The sequence below is a fragment of the Diabrotica undecimpunctata genome, chromosome 9 (assembly GCF_040954645.1).
Source record: "Diabrotica undecimpunctata isolate CICGRU chromosome 9, icDiaUnde3, whole genome shotgun sequence".
Lineage (NCBI taxonomy): Eukaryota > Metazoa > Arthropoda > Insecta > Coleoptera > Chrysomelidae > Diabrotica > Diabrotica undecimpunctata.
In genome coordinates, this window is record NC_092811.1 from 73,707,623 (window position 1) to 73,727,381 (window position 19,759).

Consider the following 19,759-nt stretch of genomic DNA (forward strand, 5'->3'; position numbering starts at 1 on the left):
TCTTTTTTATCATGTTTGACTCAGGGGCCCGGGCTACTGGAGGCGGTTTCGCTTAATTATAGTGGTAATATCTTTACCACCAAACGTATGCTTGTAGATATTCTGCAGTTCAAAGTTATATCTACGCCTCCATATTCCGTTCTCACAGACCGCTCCGAATATCTTGCGTAGCACCTTTCTTTCAAAAATGGATAGAGCGGATTCATCTCTTTTCGTTAGCGTCCATGCCTCTGATCCATATGTGAGAACGGAGACTATCAGTGCTCTATACAGCCTTATACGAGTTTTTTGAGACAGACGTTTGTTAGCTAAGTACTTTGATAGACCATGATAACACCTGTTTGAAATTATTATTCGCCTTTTTATTTCCTCAGATGTATTATTGGGGTTAACCGATGTCCCTAGATATATGAACTCTTTGACTGCTTCGAAGTTTTGGTCATTGATGATTAAATTTGTGTCAACATTTCCAGCTCTTGTGTTTGTGTTAGTCGCCATGAATTTGGTTTTATTTTGATTTATCTGTAACCCCATTCGTTCTGCTGCCGCTACTAGCTCGGTTAGGATTTCCGCAGTTCTCGCCCTAGTTCTTGTTATAATGTCCACGTCGTCTGCATATGCTAGAATTTGGACTGATCTATTAAATATTGTTCCCCTGCTATCTAAATTAGCGTCTCGTACAACTTTTTCTAAGGCGACATTAAAAAGCTGACACGCCAGCGCATCTCCCTGCCGTAACTGCGTATTTGAAATGGGGTTGACTCGCCGAACCCGCACTCTCGTATTAACGATAACTCCGGGCATTCACATAGAACATGCTCTACAGTTTCATCTTCTCGTTCACACTTTCCGCATAGAGATGTATCTACTAGCCCCAGTGTGTGGAAGTGTTTGCTTAGTGTTGACAATGACCAGTTAAAAAACCAACTGTCAAGCGGGGGATTTTCTTGGTCATTCCCAAGTACTTCTTTGATGCTGACTTTTCAGGGTTACTTAGTGTTAAACTAATTGGTCGGAAAGCTGGTAGGGTGTAGTCCATCCTACCTGATTTTGAAATAAAGATCACACGTACCTCTCTCCACTTCCTAGGAATATATCTCAGAACCAAAGAGGTTCTGAATATTCTGACAAGGTGCATCAGAAGGATATTCAGTATCCACCGTAGTAAGGCTGGATATATGCCGTCAGGCTCTGGGGTTAAGCACATCCTACCTTTTCCTCATTAATCATTATTCTGGCGAGATGCCAGTCGTTCAGTGAGGTTATAATTGTTTTTTCCGTCCAGTTTGGTGCTGTTCGGGCGCTAGAACCGGGGAAGTGTATTTTCATAAGGAACTCTCGCACTTTCGCAAAGTTGGAGGTTTTGCTTTCATCTTCCTTCGTTAATATGCCGATGTAGATCCTTTGAGAGCGCTTTTTGTAGCCTGGAAGCCTGCGGGAAATCTTCGATTTCCTCACAAAAGGATCCCCAAGCAGCTCTTTGTCTTTGTCTGCAGATTTTCTTAAACTCCCTGAGGTTTGATTGATAAGAATCCCAATCCTCTTTGAGTTTGGTGTGTTTTGCTCTATTAAAAGCTGTTCTTGCTGTCTTTCTAAGATGCTCCACTTCAGTAAACTACCAAGAGTTGGTTTTACGACTTTCCTGGACCATTCTTATTGGACAGGATTTTTTATTCACCATTGAAGAAGTACTACGGAGGATGAACACAACTGCTGATTTGGTCAACATCGTGAAGAGCTGCAGTACTTAGGACATATAATGAGAAATCAAGGCAGATACGAGCTACTTCAATGCATTTTGCAAGGTATAATTGAAGGAAACAGGGCCCCAGGACGAAGAAGAATATCCTGGCTTGCTAACCTGAGAGCATGGTATAGAAAGACCTCAACACAGCTATTTCGTATAGCAACCAACAAATTCATCATAGCCAGAATGATCCCCAACGTTCGGAACGTACAGGCACCCTAAGAAGAAAAAGAAGGATTTTTTATAAGCATAGCTTATTTTGTTTTGGATAGAGACCGTATACCTTTCCAATTCTGTATTAGTTCCTGGAGTTGAACTCTTGTTCATTCCGCAGAGCATCTTTTAAGAGTTAGGTGTAGAGTTCGCGTCCTCCTAGGATCGCGAGATTTGATAAGGTTTTTTTCCAGACTAATATTATAGGTTAGCCAGCGGTGGTCAGATATAGAGATGTCCTCCGATACCTGCCAGTTCTGAATTTCATTCGACATTTCAGCTGTTGCTAGCGTGATATCTATGACTGGCTACAAACATTAATAAAGGTAGGTTCGGTACCTCTATTTAAGATATACAATATTGTTCTGAAGCTATTTTCTTGTGACATTTTAAAGTTATTACTGTTTACTTATATATATATATATATATATATATATATATATATATATATATATATATATATATATATATATATATATATATATATATATATATATGGTATATACTTATATAATATGGTCATAAAGAGACTTACCTCCAGCGTTGTTATCTCTGCTGCCACAACCTAGATGGTGACAGTTCGAATCGCAGACGATAATCGCAGACCTTCTGACTGAGACAATGGTCTACCAAATCTTCCATATCTTTTGTTGGTGGTAGGTTGGTGGAAATCAACTCTCTGTTTTTGCCCTTTCCCCTGGCCATTTTACTTTAACCGCAGTTGAGTGGTAAGTTTACTTTACCTGTACCGATAAAAATTGACGGCATAGTTTCTAAAGTTGTTATTACATATTGTGAAGTGATTACTGGATTCGAAGAAGTAAAACAAACAATAATTATTGAGTACTTTTAATAAAAAGAATGTTGATAGCAAACGGCCATAACAATACCATAATAATAAAACAAAACAAGTGAACTCTACTGACATATTCTAGTTACAGTCTGACATGACATATGTCACTTTTAAAATCAAGGCGGGAATTGTGGTATTTTAACACCTCCCCTCAATTCCACCAAAATAACTTAAAACTAATTATTAAACAACAGTATCAGATAAGTATCAATACTACAGATCACTATCATTAGCAATACTACAGAGACCTATACAGTCTCTAAAATTTTTGAACTTAACACAAGATAATGCTTTTGTCATCATATCAGCAGCACACTGCTGTTCGCTGGGTACATATACTAGTTTAATTTTATTCTCAAAAACGCAATATCTAATAAAGTGGTGACGAACATCTATGTGTTTAGATCGTTTTGTTTCTAAAGTACAAGCAATCTTTATGCATGACTGATTGTCTTCAAATATCACTATTGGATCAACAATTTTACAAATCATATCCTCTAGTAACTGTTTAAGAAAGAGACACTCAGTTATACAGTTTGATAAAGCAACATATTCTGCCTCAGGACCAGAAATTGCTACAACTGACTGTTTCTTTGATTTCCAGAAAATAATATTACTATTAAAATTCAAAACAAATCCACTTACACTTTTCCGATCATTAATATTGTAGGCAAAATCAGAGTCTACAAAAGCATTAATATTTGTGACAGTATTTTTAGATTTTACATATCTTAGAACAAAATTCTCAGTTTTCTTTAAATACCTCAAAACATTTTTCAAGTGATTCCAATGGTTGATACCAAAACAGTTTTGAAATTGACTAAAATACATTACTGTAAAACATAGATCTGGTCTTGTTCCTAACATAATGTACATAAGTGATCCAATAAGGTGTTTATAAGGCACAATATCTTTTCATTCACACAATATCTTTCTCATTTTTAATTAAATTTAATTTTGGTTGAATAGGCAGATCCAAGGGTTTACAATAATTCATATTAAATTATTTTAAAACTTTTCTAATTAAATTTTTCTGTGAAATTAATAAAAAATCGCCTTTCTTTTCAATTTCAATACCCAGAAACACATTCTTATTTGAATTATTAGTTAAATCTTTCATTTCAAATTCTGATGATAATTGCTCTTTTATGTTATTTACATCAATGACATTATTAGATATTATCATCAAATCATCTACCCAAATTAGCAAGTAAGTATTACATTTTATATATAAACAGGGATCTACAGTAGATCTTCTGAAATTATTATCAAGTAAAAATAAATGTAACCGATCATACCAACACTTAGGGCTTTGTTTTAATCCATATAAAGCTTTCCTGAGTTGACACACATAACCTTGCTTAACTTGTGAAAATCCAGGAGGTGGTTGCATATAAACAGGATCCTTCAATTCTCCATTTAGAAAAGCAGACTTCACATCCATTTGATGAATTTCTGAATCTGTTTCAAGAGCTAATACCAATAGTGCTCTTAATGTTATCATTCTGGCCACTGGAGTGTAAATATCTTCATCTGGATCAAGTTCCTGTTTATAACCTCTTGCAACTAGTCGAGCCTTTTTGAAAATATTTCCATTTATTTCTTTCTGTGTAAATACCCACCTGGAGTCTATTATATTCACCTCATTTGGAGGAAACACCAACTCCCAAGTTTTATTTTTCTCTAGAACTGATAATTCATTAACAGCTTCCAACCACTTTTTATCTTTGGTTGCTTCTTCGTAATTTTTTGGAACTTCAGATGGTAAAATTCCTGCTGAGAGTGCTGTCATGAAGCCATTCATATCCATATCATAGTCATTATATCTAATTGGCATCTTTCGTTCTCTATTACTTTTTCTTATAGTCTCATCCCTTTTTTCTTCCTTTTCATTTTTGACATCATCTTTCTCTACATCTGTTTCCTTTTCTTCAGTAAAAATTTGGGTTTGTTTCATATATTGTTCATCAAATATCACACTTCGAGAAACTTCAATTTTATTATTTAATGGATTCCATAAACGATATCCATTATTACTGTATCTTACTAAATATTTTTCTTGACTTCTTTCATCGAGCTTTAAACCAAATTAAACCAAATTTCTGCTGGAAGTTTACCACTTGCCACTGCAGTGGTTTTTAATCGATTAATTATATATGTTGCTGTTCGTACAGCTTCACCCCATAAATTCTTAGGCAGTTCACTGTCAAAACGTAAGCAACGGGTCATATTTAAAACAGTTCGGTTAAATCTCTCACTGACCCCATTTTGCTCAGGATTTCTAGGCACTGTAAATTCAATTTGAATTCCTTTAGACTTGCAAAATTTTTTAAATGCATGGGACACATACTCACCACCATTGTCAGTACGTAACCTTGATATTTTAGTTTTAAGTTGGGCACTTACTATTGCTTCATACTCCATAAACTTCTCCAAAACTTCACTTTTTTCTTTCATTAGATACACATATGAAAAGTGAGAAAAATGATCAATAAAGGATACAAAGTACCTGCATCCATCATATGATGCTGGAGAAAATGGTCCAGCTACATCAGATGATATAACTTCTAAAATTGACTTGGCCTTGTTTCCAGTTGGAATATTCTTAAAAGGTTTCCTTGTTTGTTTCCCCTTAATACATATCTCACATAAATTACTTGGAGGATATAGTGAAGAATGACCCATTCTTCTGTGTAATATACTATCTGAAATGGCAACATTACATTTATCATCTACTACAGTAAAAGTAATTATATATAAGTTTCCTCTTAACATTCCACTCATGATTAAATTAGAATTATGGTATGCCTGTACTTTTTTATTTTCAAATATAATTTTTAGACCTGCCTGTTCCATTTTCTTTACACTTAACAGATTATATTCCAATTCATTGCACTGTAAAATATCTTTCAGATTGAGTTTAACACCGACATTACTTAAAACATGTAAATTGCCACTCATTTCAGCTTTTATGGTTACACCTTGCTTTGCTACACTAATATTATGAGCTACAGTTTTAATTTCTGTCAAAAAACTTCCTAAACTGCATTTATCAAATGATTTGTGGCACCAGAGACTATTATAAAGTCAATGTTTTTGTTTACACTTTTATCAATTATTGTTTCATCTCTGTCAAAATTCAGATTGACAACTATGACATTTGATGGACCATCCACCTCAACAAGCTCCTTTCTTTTGTCACACAAAACTGTATGTGTTTTAGGATGTGGCGATTCAAATTCATTTAGTTCAGTAAGAAATGAAATTTCTTCTTCAACCTGATTTGGACTGACACTTGCACTATTAGCAGACCGATGTTCCATGCACTCATTTCTTTTATGTCCAATTTTACCGCACTTGTAGCATTTAAATCGAAAATTGCCCTTTCCTTGTCCCACTACTGGATATTGTCTATTTGACTGTCGTCCATGATTCCATCGTCCTTCTCTACTATGATTTCCAGGACCATGTGTGACCTGCTGGGAATTCTGTTGACGTCCATAGTGATATCGATTCTTATTAGCAAAGAAAACTGCTGTGGATTCTTCATTATTTTTATGAGAATTTCCTTGACGAGATTCTTCCTGTAAGAGTTTATTTTTCACCATATTAAAATCAATTCTAGTTGGATCTTGACTGAAAATAATGTCAATTGCTGTGACTGTTGCTTGATATGACTCCGGCATAGCAGCTAACAATTGTGAAACAATTTCGGGTTCTCCAATTGTTCCACCACTAGTCTTCAGATCTGTCACTGTGTTTTCAAAAATCATTATAAAATCTGTTAATTTTCCACTAGCATACCTCATGTTTCTTAATTTACGTTGAATTTCAACTTGAACAGACAAACCTTTTTGCAAATATGTGTCTTTTAAAGTATTGAACATATCTCTGGCTGTCTTTTTATCTTTTACAATCTGTATCGCATTATCCGCTAAGCATTGCACTATAAGATTCCTTGCTTTAGCATCATTCTTTTTTAAGGTGTCATCAATTATGTCTTGTAAAATTTCCAGCAAATCATTTTGTTCCAACATTAACTCCATGCGAAACTTCCAATTTGAAAAACCTGTACCATCAAATTGTTTAAAATTTGCTACCTGTAGATTGACCGCCATTGCTGTGTTTGTTTTGATCACGTTCACGTTTTCAGACTTCCAAAATTCCAAGATCCAAATTCCTGTTTACCCTTCGAATCACAAACTATTCCATTACTGGCACATAACTGGGCCCATGACCTGAAGTGATTACTGGATTCGAAGAAGTAAAACAAACAATAATTATTGAATACTTTTAATAAAAAGAATGTAGATAGCAAACGGCCATAACAATACCATAATAATAAAACAAAACAAGTGAACTCTACTGACATATTCTAGTTACAGTCTGACATGACATATGTCACTTTTCAAATCAAGGCGGGAATTGTGGTATTTTAACATATTGTAGTATTGATTTATATGGGATTCATGCTGGGTCAAATGACTCCTAAAAAACTTCCCATGGGCTCATAGTCTATACGTGGAACAATTTAAAGGTTACATTTCAAATCATCGACGTACGGATTTATCGATTTTCTTATCGAGATATGATTTTCGCTAATATATTTTAACCTAATGTAGAGAATACCAAATACACAGCCGTGTATTGGATTGCCTACTAAACAGGCGAAATGAAATAAATAAATACTTAAAGGACATTTTTAAGACAAAACCCCAACAGTAATGTACCGCTACAAGCAGGATGAGTCATCAGAACAATATTCAATATCCATTTCTGGAATTAAATTTGAAGGACTTAATAGAGAGAATATCAATGGCGCACCCAAGATTTGTCTGAGGGGGGGTTTGAAATTTTTTTATGCTACCTCCATTTTGAGTCCCTAAAATTTGGATTTTAGTTTAATTTAAAGTACGAGGCGTGTTTTTTAAGTAAGTACCGTTTTGGAATTAAAAAAAGACGTACAAAGATATGGCAATAATTTTATTTTTACATGAAAGCCTGTACCTTAATCTACTTTTCTACATAATTTCCGTGAATATTGAGGCACTTGTCATAACGTGGCACCAGTTTTTGAATACCCTCCTGATAAAAGTCTGCCGCCTGACTTGTTAACCACTGCATCACAAATGTTTTGACTTCGTTATCGTCTTGAAGACGCTGACCGCCCAGGTGTTTCTTCAAGTGCTGGAACAAATGGTAGTCGCTGGGCGCCAGATCAGGGCTGTATGGAGGATGATCTAGAGTTTCCCATTTAAATGATTTGATGAGATCTCTGGTCTGATTAGCCACATGTGGACGGGCATTGTCATGCAGCAAAACGATACCCTTACTCAACTTGCCACGTCTTTTGTTCTGGATTGCACGACGCAGATTTTTCAATGTCTCACAATAAGACGCTGCATTGATTGTCTCATTACGAGGCAGAAACTCCACTAGCAATACTCCTTTTCTGTCCCAAAAAACTGTGCACATGATTTTCCGGGCAGAAATTGTTTGCTTAAACTTCACTCCTTTGGGTGATGATGAATGTCGCCATTCCATGGATTCTTGTTTCGATTCTGGTGTGACGTAGGCCACCCACGTTTCGTCACCAGTAACATTTGGTCTAAAAAATCTTCACCTTCACTTTGGTACCGCTCAAGGAAAGTCAATGCACTGCCTAAACGTTGGGTTTTGTGCAAATCCGTCAACATTTTTGGAACCCAACGTGAACACAATTTCCGGTAATTCAAGTTCTCGGTAACAATGCGATACAAAACACTACGAGAATACTGAGGAAAGCAGTCGGACAATGATGAAATTGTAAAGCGTCTGTTTTCTCTCACCTTTTCGTTCACTTTCTGCACCAAATTTTCATTAACGACCGAAGGACGCCCACTCCGTTCTTCATCATGCACATTTGTGCGGCCATCTTTAAATGCTCTCACCGATTTCCTTACCATTCCATCACTCATAATGTTTTGTCTGTAAACTTCAACGATCTCACGATGAATATCGATCTGTTTTACGCCTTTAGCACTAAGAAATCGTATAACAGCCCGTACTTCACAATCAGCGTGACTCACGATTGTCGGAGGCCTCTTAAACACTGGAGTAAACAAGTATACAATGAAGAATCAGACTGTAATCGCGTCAGTGTGTAGACAAGAGATGTAGGTAACCAGCGCTCATGCGCGGAACGCCGACCGTAGCGCTGCGGCGGCGGAATCGCAAAACGGTACTTACTTAAAAAACATGCCTCGTACTAAAGATAGCAGTGCCAAAGATTCAGGTATCTATTATCCTGCCTACCAACTCTCTTGTGCGCATTTGACTGTCGTACGTACCATACTCGGAAAGTGGGGTGGCCGCTGTAAGGCTGGCGGCATTTTAAAGTAATTACTATTTTAATAAAAATAAGCCACAATTGAAGGTTAAAATAAATTTATTGACGTTTGACATTAATCAAACTTGTAAATACAATACATTTTGGAGACGGCTATCGCCGTATTTTCGCCAATCCTGCCAGTCCAAGGCATGCTCCTCCTCCAAACCTCTCGATTCCATCGCTCTTCTAATTCCTTCATTCCATTAGCGTCGAGTTCTACCTCTTTTTCTTCTGCCAGGGGGCTTCCATTTGTGAAGTTTTTGGGGCCAACGTTCGTCAAGCATTCTCAATAGGTGTCCAAACCATTTTGAACCTCTTCTTTCTATTCTGTCAATGACCGTTTCTGTAGCATTCATGTTATTTCTTATAGATTCGTTGGTCTTCCTTTCCTGCCTTGATGTTCTAGCATTTCTTCTCAAATAATCCATTTCAACTGCCAGCAATCTTCTCTTCAGGTCTGCATTCATTGTCCATACTTCAGAGCCATAACAAAGAACTGATTCAACCATGGTTTGCCCTATTTATTTTTTGTTCCTTTTGGAAATGTTGCGATCCCAGCATAAGGAGTTCAGACATCCTACAATTTTACGTCCCTGATTAATTCGGTGTTTAAATTCGATTTCTTCCAAGCCATTCTCAGCAATCAGTGCATCTAAATATTTAAATTTTTCCACTTGTTTGATTTCCACGTCCTCGTCGATCAACACTTCAAACCTTGCATCTGAATTGATGAACCTACATATATGAATCTTCTCGAATAGTCTATTTCGCAAACAAGGTTATCTTCCGTGTTCTAGAGAATTCTTTTTCTATCGAGAATTTTATTGACATTTAGGCTTTTCAGATCAGAATATAAACTTATATGTAAATTAAACAGCCTAAATTAATAAACTACACTACCTAAAATCCGTAATTATATGTAAATTAAACATCTCAAACCAATAAATAACCCCACTTCTACATTCGCAACCATCCCTTAACTGTCACTTTCAGAGTATATTTGGTTGCCTATGCACATGGCTCACTTAAATATATCATAATTATTAAAAAAAAAACTTTTTACACTTATTATATGCTATTTTCTTATGAATGCCCTCATATAAATATATTCTATAGTATATAACTTATTAAAATAACCAAATACTTTTTATATCTAATATTATCTAGCATATAACTTATAAATTATTTTTTTTTAAACACTATTTTTCTTTCTCCTATATTCAATATCATCTCAATATATATATATATATATATATATATATATATATATATATATATATAAATAACCGTTATCGAGCATTACGGCGAGGAATCCATGACCTTCCATCGAAGCAATTCCATCAATGTAAACAGGTTTTTTTATATCGTAGGGGGACCCATGTCTCTAGAGATTTCTGCCGGCAGGTATATTTATGATCTAGAAAAGACGAATGGGTTAGTAATAATATGTTTACAGTTTTGAGTCATATGATGCGTCATTATCTATCGTAACATTGCCCCCCTCTTAAAAGATGGTTCCTCCTGGAACCTTGTTGGAACTGGAACTGGAACGGTATGCTGGTATCGGCACCTGGACCCTCTTTTATAACTTCCAGTTGTATAAAAATGACAAGGGACGGTTTTATCTCCGCACCAGTAACTATAGACTAACACCTGGACTTCGGTGTATTTAAAGATCTCCACCATACTTCGGATAACCCTCCAATCTAATTGGCGGCACTCTAACTTTCGCATGGCTAACTTTTGCACGTCGGACTCTAGTACGTGCTCTCTCGATTGAAGTAAGGCTTCCCATACATCTCGGTAGGTAGGTTGGTCACGGGCAGTGTCTTTGGTTACCAGGTAGAAAAGGTAACGTGATGCATCTTGGAGTTTCAAGGCTTTCCCGGGAGCTGGCACTTGGCATTGAAGTTCTGCAACTCGACCGAGCTTCCTTCGAAATACGGACGCCAACCCTGGTGCGTCTTTGATACTGGCCGGGATGGTAAGGGCCAGCGAGTAGTCATCGGGAAGCGCGAGTAGATCTTGCTTTTCTTCAGTGGTAACACCATGTCTTGCTTTAGCGGTACCTCCATAGGCACCCATGAATTCCTCAAACGTGAGGTCAGACACATCTTGGACTTGGTTTACTTCCACTTCTTCATCTACGTCGTGGTCACCTTCGAAAGACGCCAGCCGGTTATGGTGTACTATCATCGGCTTTCCCCTCGGAATCTTGCTTATTCGGTAGATGACATCGTTGATCTTCTCCATAATGAGGTATGGACCTTCCCAGAACTGCTGCAATTTGGGAGATTTTTGATGGGGCAATTTTCGTTTCTTGGGATTATAGAGCCAGACTTTGTCGTTAAAGTAACCCTTTTCGGCTTGTGTATCGTACCGTTTCTTTATTCGGTCGCTAGCGATCTGAAAGTGGGAACGGACCAACTCATATACATCGTCCATTCTTCTTCGTAATTCGATTACATAATCTTCACCTGCTACATCTTCTCCAGGTCGACACCCAAACTCTAGATCACAATGTAGTCGCATTTCGCATCCGAATAGTACTCTGGCTGGTGTCTGGCCTATTGATTCGTTAACAGCAGATCTGTAAGCCATTGTAAAGAACGGAAGCATTTCCAAATTCTCCTGAAGCATTTCCAACGTTAAAACGTTGTTGTCCTGATAAAATTCGTAGGTATGGCGACAAATAACGTCTTTAGTTGCTTTATCGATTATTTTAAGGTTTTGTCCAACTCTTTGACGTTTAACACAATGATCACTTACATCCCCAGCTGCAATACGTCGTAAAACTGTCGAACGGGCAAGTCTGGTAAGTTCACATATCCTTATCACAATATTAGTTTCCGACAGTGTACTATTTTCACCCCGTAAACAGGAATACATATTTAGAACAACTCTTTGAGTTTGAATATGTAAGTCCTTAGTTACAAATTCCCAATTCATTGGTATTGTATCTAAAAAAATGTATTTACTTTTATTTGTTAAAAAAATAGATTGAGGACAAATATTATGACCGAGCATCCCTATATATCTAATATATATATTAGACTTTATAGTATATTAGAAATAAGAATTTACATTTAACATATCCAATCGTCCGTTGCATTGCTGCAAGTATTCTCGTTGATATCACATTCAAATGATTGCCAAAAGGTCATATTTAATATGTATTTACAACTTATTCCTACTGTCTACCTAAAACACTAGTCTACATTTTACACAAAAATATTAAAAATATACACTTGTTGTCTATCAGAACGACACTGATTATATAGCTTATCTGAGAACGCATTTCTTGCCAGATAACGAAAGGTTTGAGTGTAAACACATTAGGTTAGAAAGTAATAAGCCACACCTGCGTCCATGTGGACAATACCGGGAGTGATCAATTACAAATGTTTAGTTTTATTTCTATATGCGCCTTAGAATTATTGATCGGACCACAAATATTATGTTTCAATTGAAATCGTATTTACTTTAAGCGACAAATGGTTATTGTTCAATTTTTAGGAAATGACTTTCCTCAAAACATACAGATTAACTTATACAATTTTTCTGTAGGACCATATATCTTTCTCGTTGTTCACTATTTTAATTTCTTACGATACGGACATTCTGTCAAACAATGTAAAACCAAATCGAAAACATTGTCGAAATTGCTCTAGCATATTCTAATTTTATTCTACGTAAACGCATCGTTCAAAATACTTCACCTAATTAATTCAGATACATCCAAAATACATTATAATATAGAAGAAAATACATATAAGAAATATGATCATCTTCTTCTTTGGCGCACCGGGGGGAGGGGAGGTGGGGGTTAACCCCCCTCCAGGGCATATAACGTAAAACATATATAAAGAATAGTAGGAAAATGTAACTTGTCTTTCACAGACAATACAAAAAATTCAAAACGCTAATTGAATAATTAAATTACCACGTTCGTTAAATATGTAGAACACAATAATTATTGTATAAATACACAATAATTAATATTTTTCATTATATTTAGATATAGATACCTAATATTAGGCTTATGACAGAAGTAGACGCAACGAGTCTGTTGCGAGTAGCATGCGCCTATAGGACTGTATCTGCGGCGGCCTTGTGGACTATCACGGGTTGTGTTCCTCTGCATGTATTAGCAGTAGAAAAGAGACATCTCTATGAGAGAAGAGAGCATTTGACAACAGCTATAAAAAAAAGACGAAAGGGAAAGATCAATGGAAAGATGACAAGAAGAGGGGAACATCAAGTAAGATGTTGCTCAGTGGACCAAGATGCTGATCCCGAGCCTAAGGGACTGGGTAGATTGTCTGTTTTAGGGCGTATCTTCATAGATTCAGAAAGACAGATACAGATAAATGCCTATACTGCGAATATTCTGACATTGTTACTCACACAATGCTGGAGTGTAATAGATGTACAGTGGAGAGAAACAGAATGTATAAAGAAATAGGTATGAACCCTGTGATTGTAAGAGAAATGATCGTAAAGATGGCGGGAAGTACGGAGGGATGGAATAGTGTTCACAATTACATCCGAGCAGTCATTAAAAAGAAAGAAGAAGAGAAACACCAACCGGGTCAACGACACAGATAAGATCTAATTACTATTTTAATGGGAATAAGCCGCAATTGAAGGTTAAAATAAGTTTATTGACGTTTAAGTTATCAATTCAGATGCAAGGTTTGAAGTGTTGATCGACGAGGACGTGGAAATCAAACAAGTGGAAAAATTTAAATATTTAGATGCACTGATTGCTAAGAATGGCTTGGAAGAAATTGAATTTAAACACCGAATTAATCAGGGACGTAAAATTGTAGGATGTCTGAACTCCTTATGCTGGGATCGCAACATTTCCAAAAGGAACAAAAAATAAATAGGGCAAACCATGGTTGAATCAGTTCTTTGTTATGGCTCTGAAGTATGGACAATGAATGCAGACCTGAAGAGAAGATTGCTGGCAGTTGAAATGGATTATTTGAGAAGAAATGCTAGAACATCAAGGCAGGAAAGGAAGACCAACGAATCTATAAGAAATAAGATGAATGCTACAGAAACGGTCATTGATAGAATAGAAAGAAGAGGTTCAAAATGGTTTGGACACCTATTGAGAATGCTTGACGAACGTTGGCCCCAAAAACTTCACAAATGGAAGCCCCCTGGCAGAAGAAAAAGAGGTAGAACTCGACGCTAATGGAATGAAGGAATTAGAAGAGCGATGGAATCGAGAGGTTTGGAGGAGGAGCATGCCTTGGACTGGCAGGATTGGCGAAAATACGGCGATAGCCGTCTCCAAAATGTATTGTATTTACAAGTTTGATTAATGTCAAACGTCAATAAATTTATTTTAACCTTCAATTGTGGCTTATTTCCATTAAAATAGTAATTACTTTAAAATGCCGCCAGCCTTACAGCGGCCACCCCACTTTCCGAGTATGGTACGTACGACAGTCAAATGCGCACAAGAGAGTTGGTAGGCAGGATAATAGATACCTGAATCTTTGGCACTGCTATCTTTAGTACTTTAAATTAAACTAAAACCCAAATTTTAGGGACTCAAAATGGAGGTAGCATAAAAAAATTTCAAACCCCCCCCTCAGACAAATCTTGGGTGCGCCATTGATATTCTCTCTATTAAGTCCTTCAAATTTAATTCCAGAAATGGATATTGAATATTGTTAATTTGTAAACTATACCTAGTTTCAATTAATTGTTTTTTACAACTTTAACTCTAAATGTCCAGTTTCGTAAGCTTTTTCATATTTTTAACATCATTGACTGCTACATGTCTTTGTAAGGTAACACACATTTTTTAACTTCTCTATGGATGTTTGGTTTCATATTGTTCTTTTTAGATGAACTGATGATGCTTTCTGAGCAGAAAGCGAAACGTCTTCAATAAATAGATGAAGTAGCCACCTTCTTTGTCTTTTATTTCTCCACTTTGACCGAAAAACCCACCACTCTTCGAGTGTACCTTAGTTATATATATATATATATATATATATATATATATATATATATATATATATATATATATATATATATATATATATATATATATATATATATATATAAGAAATTACTGGATATTAGTGACCGTCAATATAAACAAACAACACAGTTTATTAGGGTTGCAGTCAGAAAATTGGCCGGGATGTTAATGAAACACTCTTATGACTTTTTGTCTAGCTTTCGGAATGGTTTTATTCCGTTTTCAAGACATAGTCGTTGAAATTATTTATAAAAGCATAGACACTCAACATTAATAACACACACATAAAATATAAAATAGTGGACAAAATACATTTTAAAATTCTTTAAAACTTAGGTACAGATAGTAAAAATAGATAGTAAAAAAAAGGACAAACAAAATTTTTACTATCTGTACCTAAGTTTTAAAGAATTTTAAAATGTATTTTGTCCACTATTTTATATTTTATGTGTGGGTTATTAATGTTGAGTGTCTATGCTTTTATAAATAATCTCAATGACTATGTCTTGAAAAAGGAATAAAACCATTCCGAAAGCTAGACAAAAAGTCATAAGAGTGTTTCATTAACATCCCGGCCAATTTTCTGACTGCAACCCTAATAAACTGTGTTGTTTGTATATATATATATATATATATATATATATATATATATATATATATATATATATATATAAAATGTAACGCACGTAGATAAATTATATAATTTTAGTGTAAAATAAATTAGTTATATTGTACAAGTAAAGACTTTAATAAATTTGTAAGTGTTATAAATAGAACCTTTAATAACAAATAAAGACAATAAATTAGATTAATAAAAACAGTTCAATATTTAACCTATGTTTTGAAAATTACTAAAATCATTAAACAAAATTTTTAAAGAAAAAAATTAAGATTTCTAAATTTTAAAGAACTTAAATGTGTAGTGTACAAAAATATAACACAGGCTATAAGAAGTATTCCCTTTTCGGCACTCCCCAAGGGCCACGCTCTTTTTTTTTCTTAATATAGTTGGAAAACTATTGCTTGTTACTTTTTATATCAACTACTATATTTCACAGGAATAAACCTTAATGTTAACGAAATAATGTATTTTTAATTAAAATTCTTGTCTATTTGTGGTAAAATTTTTGTATCTATTTGTGGTTTTGGCTTGTTAAAATAAAGAGTTCACAGCCGAACAAAAATCAATATATTTTATCAACAGTAAATTATATAAAATATATAAACACGTATAAAATAAATTAAATTTTTGCTTACTTTCTGTTATTGCATATATTTTTATTTTTTACAAAAGCTTTACCATGTTTAAACGCGATACAGTTTCAAGAAGAATATGTTTCTAATAATCATTCGATTAATTTTTTAATTGGCATACTACCATATTAATGAAACATTTTTTTGTAGTAAACGGATCCCCAAGGAGCAGTGGTGGTTGAAATTACGTCCTCTACTTCGTATTTTGGCGAAGCACGATTCAGCATATCAGGAAGAAGGCATGTATCTGACAGTCGAAGAACATGCTCAAGCTGACAACCTCTATGGTTGATCAAGCCAAAGATTAAGGGAATATTTTAGTTAAAATTCTTCTCATAAAGAATTTACACATTTTTATCAAATAAGTAAAAAATTCACAGAAAATAATTAATAACATTGTGATTACTCAAAATATTTGTAGATTCTTTAGGATGAAAAGGTATTCGTTGATTTTGAAATCATTTGAAATGTTCACATTGAGTTGTTACATATTGCGCTGTGGTAATTCGTTATCGATGTAATCTAAATGTTTTAAACGGGGCAAAAAAACGGCTTTATTTATTTTCTTCATAATTAATATATGATTTATAGATATACAGAGATTACAGGCTATGAATTTTAAAACACCATAGGATCATATTCTCTTGGAAGAAAATTAATATCAAGTTGCATTGTTATCTTATTACTTTCTTTATTGTTCTAAATTAATTTGAAAATTAGTTCACCAATGTCTGTATAATTGTTTAAAATATTTTTATTAGTTATTTTTGCTATATCAAAACTCAGGTTATTTTTTAGGTTCTCTCAATAATCAATCAGTATATGTTTTGATACGCAGAGCCGCAAAAAATCTTTGATGTCCATAATACCGTTTTGACCTAAAATTTGTCGATTTTATTGAATATATGTTATTGAATCTTCGTATTTTAACAAATGATGTATTTTCTCTACTTCTAAATAAGTTTTAAGTTTTCAATTTAAACATTGCAGCTCACTTTTGATTGTTTGGTGCTTGGTTTTGCTAATTAATATTTGTTTAACTAGTGCGTTATACTTTATCTAATGTATCTATATATTTTAAAAAAGTGTAACATATTCTCTCTATAATATTAATTATTTTACTTCTTATAGAAAGCCAAATAAATTTTTAATATATTTAAACGCTTTTGCACTTAAGTGTATGTGAATTCTTTGAATTCAATTTTTCAACTTTGTTATGTTTAAGAGAGATCGGTAGGTCACATTTTATTCTTGGAATGCGTAATCAAAACTCTTCCGCCCAGAATTTAACGTAATTCTTTTTTTTCTATATCTTGTTGTATTCTGTAAAAAAAATCTTCATGGTGTTCTTTATGAATAGCCTTTTTGTTTTTTCTTTTTGATTAAAGTATAGAGTATATACCTATCGATCCGTTGAAATAACGGTTATTATTTCGATTTATTTATGTGAATGTATTTTTCATGTGATTCATAAATTAAGTATTATTCTCCATATATTTATTAATAAGCGTTACTTTTAGGTGCTCTAAGAATTGTTATAGTTTTAAAGATATATTGTGACATAATAAAAAATATTTGAAAATGCATTATCGTATGCTACTCATTTTATCTCCTATACCTCCTATTGTCCTTTATATGGTTGAGTCAGTCTTTATCCTAATATGCATAAAACAAGTTTGGATATATTATTAAAATGAGTTATTTATATTGAAATTATTATGAGGGTCGCTAATTTACTTTTGTTGTATAGTAAATCTAAGATGTGTATAATTTTACATTAATTTGCATTATTAAGCTTGCCATTTTAATACTAGGGTAAGAGGTAATCAGACGAATGCTATTTTCATTGCTTACAGTGACTGAAAAATTGATCTGACATCTCAATCAAAAGATTAAATTTAAACTTGAAAATTTTCATGTGATCATTTTTTATGATTTTGGCATGGATTAAAAAAAGTGTACTGGTAAAGTCACTTAGACTTTTGGTAATGAAGTTACAGGGAATGCATTCATCCTGATGTACTGTGTTTAGTTAGCCTTTAAGTTTAGTCTGATTCCGAGAGAATTGTGAGGTCTTTAAAGATCGACATCGCAGTATGTTAATTGACATTACACGGTGTAGGTACTTGCGTATATTTACTATTACACAAATATTTGGCTATCAAAATATGCGCTGAATGTATCATAATTGCACAATTGCTGAAAAAGGTTTGTGTCGATCTTTTTAATACGTGTTGAATTAACTGTCGGTAACATTATTTAAAAGAAATAAAATATTGTTCGATACATCCCTCTAAGGAATGTAATTCCTGTAAGGAATATGGCAAGTATTATTATTAAAGATAATGCAACTGAAATGGGAACAACCTCATAAAAGTAGTTTGAGAATAAAGAGGCCTAGTGGTGGTTAAACGAAGTTATAAGGGAGAAAACTGTATAAAGGGGTTCAAGAAAATAAATCGGATACAAATATACGAAAACAAAGCGAAAGGATTTATCTACATTAGATGTATTCAAGATCAAAATAATAAAATACTATTTTACGAAAATAATTGCTAAAAAAGATACGAAAAATACTGCAACAATTTAATAAACCAAGAATTTGCCAGAAAACCAGATGAACTAATAGAGGCATTAAAAACAATAATCACCAAAATAACAAACGAGGAAGTTGCTCAACCATTTCAAAAAATAGAGAAAGGTGAAGCAGTTGAAGCGGATTATATCCTTGGGGAAATGTGGGCAGAGTTGTGAGAGACAGGAACAAGTTGGTTAACAAGTATGTTTAATATATTTATGAAACTACGGCAAATTCCAGATGAATTGAGAACTGAATAACGAACCTTTTTAGTCAGAATATAGAAAAAAAAAAGCAATACAATCAGTAGAGCATAAACACAAAGAGTAGCTTATACAAAAACCCTAGTCATAAGATGTGAAAATGACAAATGAGGACCATAAGAACCAGAAAATACACAAACAGCTTTAAGAAAAACTGGCTTCTCCACGTCTACGATTATAACGGTACAGAAATTTCGAAAAAAAAAAGAGGAAAAACCAATTGGAAAAACTATACTGTCCTATATAAACGGCACGTCAGACAAAATCTGTAGAGTTTTAAGGAAAAACAAAATAAAGACTATTTAACACCGGCAGGAAAATCTCAATTATATTACCATCCGCAAAAACAAAAACTCATTCGTTTTACAAAAATTGCATCGTAAAATCAAAGAGTAAAATTAGGCCAATCGAAGAATACAGGCTAGATGAGAAGAATATCGTAATACTATCGAAATAAAAGAAAGACGTCATCTT

At 34.2% G+C, this 19,759-nt stretch overlaps 1 protein-coding gene across 8 annotated transcripts in view; it reads left to right on the top strand.

Moving 5' to 3' along the window:
* The window catches only part of Pfk (ATP-dependent 6-phosphofructokinase), a 314,693-nt gene extending 296,663 nt beyond the window's left edge, over positions 1 to 18,030 (top strand). For all 8 annotated transcript variants that reach the window (XM_072543581.1, XM_072543586.1, XM_072543587.1 and 5 more), the window contains one exon: positions 16,595 to 18,030. In XM_072543581.1, the coding sequence (XP_072399682.1) occupies positions 16,595 to 16,736 (142 nt within the window). In that variant the 3' untranslated portion in view covers positions 16,737 to 18,030. The remainder of the gene's footprint in view (positions 1 to 16,594) is intronic.
* Positions 18,031 to 19,759: the final 1,729 nt, after the last annotated feature.